We start from the raw sequence: 6463 nt of genomic DNA, 5'->3' as shown, positions 1-6463 counted from the left end.
ATGACCTCCCTGGCCACTAATATTCACCTCCAGATAATTGACCTTGCTTTAGGTACGTTAGGCTGGATCCTGTGCATCATCTCAATGAGACAAATGCATTGGAGAGTGTGGCATACAAGTAACGCCACCATCATCTCCTCTGGCATCAGTTGGGTAGGAATCTGGAAAGTTTGTTTTAACAGTCACAGCAAAGTTTCCAGAGAACTTTGGATAATGTTCTGTCACAGATTCCATTTCAATGATGCCATGATTCCCCAGGAAATTTCTGTTGCCCAGGTGCTTGTGTTGGCTGGTATAGTCCTGGGGGCACTAGGAAAAGCTTTCACTGTCTTTGCTCTGAGGAATATTTATATGGGAATTCTTCTCAAAATTCAGACTATCAGCTTTTTTCTATCTTGAAAATATTTGTGGGTGTCTGTGTCTTAATTCCAGTGACCTGGAATTGCTATTCTGTAGCATACAATTGCACTATCCCATTTCCTCCTCCTTTCTACATGCCCTCCAGCTCAGAAGCACAGGAAGCTGGTGCTGCTATTCCTGTCGGGATCATGTCTGTCATCTTACTGCTGATGAGTGGGACCTTTTCCCTTTCTTACAAACATCCTATGATGCCGGATGTTACGGTGCTTTCTGATAACAGACTTGAGCTGCATGAGAGAAAGCTGGAGCATAGCTACAAGATAAACATAGTAGCCCAGTGACTTTGTGTGTTCAAGGAGCACTCTGGATTTGCAGTGACATTAATATGTTGGTATTGGAACACAGGGGCTCACCAACAAAGTGTGTAATTTGTGATTTTCACATAAAGTTATTCCTAATAATTACAAGACATTGCTACAGACTCAACATTGAAGTGAACTGTTGGTTCACTCTACAGTTGCTGACTGCTATCATTTGTCTTCTATATACGTGAACTTTATATGTTTTTATTTTCTTTCAAAATAGGTATTTAACTTTTCACTGTTGACCTGTTCATTTAATTGAGCTTTTTCCTACTGTAATCAGCATCTAACACTAAAGTCTTTAACTCAAGATTGGCTGTCTTTCTAAATGATATGTATGCAGCTAGTTTAACCAGAAGTTATGGCCTCTGTTACGCAGATGGTCAGACTAGATGATCATAATTGTCCCTTATGGCTTCAAATCTATGAATCCCCTACTTTTCCATCCACCTTGCAGCCTGACACACATTTTTTGAGTGCAATGAGATAATTAATCTGTTGTTAATGCAGTATCTATCACATTTTGTGCTCTGCAACTTAAGAGCCAGCAAAGGGAGCATGAGTTAACAAATCCTGTTTCTTGAGAGATTAATTGCTGACTTCAGTGATGATGATGTTGAACAAAAAAGAGAGCCACAAATTCCAGAGGGGAAAAAAACACATTCATTACAGCGTTATTAAAACCAGCAACAAACCAAACCATTGTGGCCGAATGAAAAAGGACAATATTGACAGAGAAAACATGTTTCTTTCATGCTTTTAAAAAGGCTTTACAAACAATGAGGATTTTACGTCAGCCCAGTCTGGCAGATTGATTTAAGTGACTGAACTCAGGCTTAGGAACAACTCTGTTCTTATGCCAGCTCTGATACTAGTCATCTGTGTGCCCTAAGGTGAGTCACCTAACCTGTCTGTCTCTCTTTTCCCATCTATAAAATGGTAATAACACTTATCTAAGGGCAGGTCTACACTACCGCTTAAGTCAATCTAACTTACATTGCTCAGGGGTATGAAAAAGCCGCCCTATGACTGATGCAAGTTTTGCACTGTCCACACCCGCACTGTGTCAGCAGGAAACACTCTCCTGCCAACATAGCTTATGCTTCCCACTAAGGTGGACCAGTTATGCCGACGGGCAAGCGCTCTCCCATTGACATAGCGCTTCTTCATCAAGTGCACTGCAGTGGCACAGCTGCATTAGTGCAGCTGTGCTGATGTAGTGCTGTAGTGTAGACTTGCTCTAGGTCACAGGAATGGTGTGAGGGTTCATTAATGGTTGTACAGTGCTTGTAAAATGGAAAGCTCTGTATGTATGTATTCTAAGTAGTATTTTAAAACCTGTAACCTTTAAAAAAAAGTTGGGGCCATTGGACTGGTGGTGCCACTGGCCTGATGTGACAGGGGTGAAGGTGCACACTCCAAAGTGATTCAGCATTCCTGAGAGGAGTGGCAACCACAGGGTTCTAATGGTATCACTGTTAGTTATAGGGGTAGTTTAACACATACACTGTTCATTTAACTGGCTGCAGTTATTAAAACAGAAGTTGGAAAGGGCATGTGCAGCAGAGCTGTAGTGCTGCCTTATATCTTAAGAGCACACATCACATGTTTTTCCGTATTCAAAGAGCATCCATTTAGTTTAAAATGAACTTATTTTTTGTTAAAGAAAACAACAAAAACAACAGAAAGAAATAAAACATAGGGCTAGATTCACAAAGGGACTTGTGCAGCTAGGGGCTGGTCTACATTGGTGGGGGGTATCAATCTAAGATACGCAACTTCAGCTACGTAGCTGAAGTCGAAGTATCTTAGATCAATTTATCTTGGGTCCTCACCACACGGGATTGATGTCCGCGGCTCCCAATGTCGACTCCGCTACCGCCGCTCGCTCTGGTGGAGTTCCAGAGTTGATGGGAGCGTGTTCAGGGAGCGATATATTGCATCTAGATGAGACGCGATATATCGATCCCTGAAAAATCGATCGCTACCCGCCGATACGGCGAGTAGTCTGGACATACCCTTAGTGGAATTCACAGCCGTAAGGTAGATATCCAGACTCCCTATGTGAGCAGGAGGGACACACGACAGGATTCAGGATGGAGGGAGCTTCCAGGCAGCAGCTGCAGACTCAACAAGCTGATCTAATTAATAAGGCAGTGTACTTAAGACTGGGGTCAGCTACTTAAAGAGGAGATGTGCATCTCTCTCTCTCTCTCTCTTTCTCTCTCACACACACACACAGCAGAATGTGTGTGGCAACAAAAAGACATTTGTCCTGAAGGATGTTTTGAGTAAGGAATTTTCTAAATCAGGTAAGTTGTGAGTGAAAGTTTTGCTTCTAATCAGAATGAAATTGTTAATAAAGGAAGATTCCTGGAAAAGTAATTTGGCAAAGGGTTTTAGACCTCCGTTAACAACTCTGACAGTAGGAAGAGAGCCATTTTTCATTTTCTATTTATTGTCTGAGTTAAAATCTTGATGAAGACTATCTTAACTGTTTTGTAACTGTAACCTGCTGGCAAAATGATAACAGTATACTGTTGCTGCGGTAAGCTAATGGAGTTACTTGGTTAGCTCAAGTGATAGCGATCTGTGCTGTAGTGCAGAAGATCTTGGATTCAAACTCATGTTGTTATCATTTAAGAGATAGGAAAGATTCATAATAGGCTGCCTTGGATCAAATGCATAAACATGTATATGACCCTAAGGTATTCTGAAGAGCCTAAACAGCAGCTTCCAAAGAGCCAGCCAAATAATTGTGTTGTGCCAAGCTGCATATAACTTGTATTTTCCAGATCCATAACTCAGACTCAATGCACAATTTTGTTTTTTGTACACCAACACCTTTTAGTGGAGATAAGGAAGAATAAATTATAACTGGTACTCTGTCTGACATTTATTCAGTCTCTCCCCACCTCTCCTCCAATGGTTACTACTGTTTAAAGAGTTCAGGTGGGCGGATGTCACAGTGAAGGCTGCCCCACCTCATGTGGCAAGGTTCTAGAGCATTCTGAAGTGTGTACGTTATAGAATTATCAAATGAGCTAGTTACAAACAATAACCATGGAAACAAGATTTATGGGATGAGAATGTTTAGCTTTAAATTCTAGAATTAACAGTTTAGAAGAGTTCTTGTTCAGCAATATTCGTTTGTTCTGCTACTGAAACAGTCAAAGAGGAGTCTTGACCAGCTTGAAAATCTACATACTTTCTTAAGTGTGTGAATAGCCTATTATTTTACTGTGTAGTTTAGTGATAGTGCTAAGTACAGTAATGGATAGCAGCCAGGCAAGATCGCGTTGGTCAAGGTCAGAGAAAAGGTTGTTTGCAGTAATTCTGTTTGTCAGAAGCTGGGAATGGAAGACAGGGGATGGATCACTTGATAATTACCTGTTCTGTTCATTCCCTCTGGGGCACCTGGCATTGGCCACTGTTGGAAGACAGGATATTGGACTAGATGGACCTTTGGTCTGACCCAGTATGGCTGTTCTTATACTCTTATGAGATGTGGGATGATGAAAGCCTGGTCAAGAGTTTTAGCTGTGTGGATGGATAGAGAAGGCTGTTATCTGCAAGACTTAGACATAGCCTGGACATGAAGACCTAGAGATAGGTCTGAATCAAAGAGGACACCCAGGTAACATTTAGAACATTGATGGACCAAGATACAGGTGCTGACTTTTGTTTTGTTTTTGCTGGTGAGTGCTCTTGAAGAGGTGTATATGTGGTGTGATGGGGCAAGGCCAGATGGCTGCAGTAAAGTACTGAGAAACAGATATGTTAGCCCCAGGCTAAACAAATCCCTAGGACCATGGTAACCAAATGGCAGTTGCTCCAGGTTAATCAAGGCACCTGGAGCCAATTAAGACCTTTCTAGAAGGCAGTGGAGATAGCTACTTTAATTAGAACACCTGCAGCCAGATCTAGGCAGGCTAATCAGGGCACCTGGGTTTAAAAAGGAGCTCACCCAGTCAGGCAGGGAGGAGCCAGAGGAGAAAGGAGGTGCGAGTGAGGAGCTGAGAGTGAGAGAGAGTACTGCTGGAGGATTTAGAGACAAGCATTATCAGACACAGGAGAAGATCCTGTGGTGGGATAAAGAAAGTGTTTGGAGGAGGCCATGGGGAAGAAGCCCAGGGAGTTGTAGCTGTCATGCAGCTGTTACAGGAGGTACTATAGATAGCTGCAATCCACAGGGCCCTGGGCTGGGACCCGGAGTAGAGGGCGGGCCAGGGTTCCCCCCAAACCTCCCAACTCCTGATCAGACACAGGAGGAGTTGACCCAGAATGTGGGGAAGATCACTGAGGTGAGCAAATCTGCCAAGAAGCGCAGGACCCACCAAGGTAGAGGAGGAACTTTGTCACAGTGGGTTAGGGGGGGTCTCTGCAGATTTGAGGGGAGGCTATTTTCAGCATATCTATAACACTTCTTTCATATTCTAATTATTGAATATGTGTCTATCATTGGTATCTTAGTTGGAGGGGCCTCAATGGAGGGGGCAGAGAGGAGAGGACGGGGATGCCTCAGGGTAGGAGGCAGAGAGAAGCAAGCAGCGGGTGGGGGAATCTTGGGGAAAGGGGCAGTGAGGAGCAGATGGAGGGTGCCTTGGCAGAGGGTGCTTCAGGGGCAGAGGTGGAACAGAGGTGCGGCCTCAAGGAAAGAGGTGGAGTTGAGGCAGAGCATCGAGGGAAGGAGGCTGAGCAGGGGCAGGGCCACAGTTCAGGTGCCAGTGGGGCCCTCCACACTTCTAGGGAGCTTCCAGCACTTCTGAGCAGCCTCCCCAAATGCAAGAGTCACGTGCCACCCATGACTGTGGCTCAGAGGTGCTGAGCATCTCCTTTTTTTTTTTTTTGATGGGTGTTAGAGCCCCGGAGCACCCACAGAGTTGGTGCCTATGAACCAAGAGAGCAGTGCTTGAGTTCAGAGGGCAAGATGCAGCTTTATGCCATGTATAGTGTCAACTTGTGAACTCATTTGGTTCTGTCCTTTAGTGAATCCTGTTCCAGTAGCATCAGCACCAATGGACTATGCCTGTAGGTTTCAGGACACAGCAGCACTTATTGTACAGCTTGAACTTGTTTCACCATTTCACTTTCACAACACTTACTATATACACTGCAACTCACTGATCAAATCACAGTTCTGGTACCAAACTCAGTGCAATTGACAGCATGTGTTCTTCAGTACCAGTGAACATAAGAACGGCCATACTGGGTCAGACCAATGACCCATCTGGCCTAGCATCCTGTCTTCCAACAGTGGCCTTCACAGCATTCCTTGGCAATTACTTCCATTCCACAGGTGGACTGTGCATTGTGTGAAGAAGTACTTCATTTTGTTTGTTTTAAACCTCCTGCCTATTTATTTCATCAGGTGACCCTTGGTTCTTTTGTTATATGAAGGAGTAAAATAACACTTCCTTATTCAGTATCAGAGGGGTAGCCGTGTTAGTCTGGATCTGTAAAAGCAGCAGAGAATCCTGTGGCACCTTATAGACTAGCAGACGTTTTGGAGCGAGAGCTTTCGTGGGTGAATACCCACTTCGTCAGACGCAGGTAGTGGAAATTTCCAGGGGTAGGTATATATATGCTAGCAAGCAAGCTAGAGATAATGAGGTTAGTTCAATCAGGGAGGATGGGGCCCTGTTCTAGCAGTAGAGGTGTGAAAACCAAGGGAGGAGAAACTGGTTCTGTAATTGGCAAGCCATTCACAGTCTTTGTTTAGTCCAGAGCTGATGGTGTCA

The 6463-nt window shown here is 44.0% G+C and overlaps 1 protein-coding gene across 1 annotated transcript; it reads left to right on the top strand.

The window, feature by feature from the left end:
- LOC116824467 (claudin-34-like) lies at nt 1–701 on the top strand. Its single transcript, XM_032779773.2, is given in 2 exon segments — nt 1–391; nt 394–701. Coding segments are annotated over 2 exon segments (699 nt in total).
- The last annotated feature ends 5762 nt before the right edge of the window (nt 702–6463 follow it).

The sequence above is a fragment of the Chelonoidis abingdonii genome, chromosome 1 (genome assembly GCF_003597395.2).
Source record: "Chelonoidis abingdonii isolate Lonesome George chromosome 1, CheloAbing_2.0, whole genome shotgun sequence".
Lineage (NCBI taxonomy): Eukaryota > Metazoa > Chordata > Testudines > Testudinidae > Chelonoidis > Chelonoidis abingdonii.
This window is presented reverse-complemented; position numbering and strand designations above follow the sequence as displayed.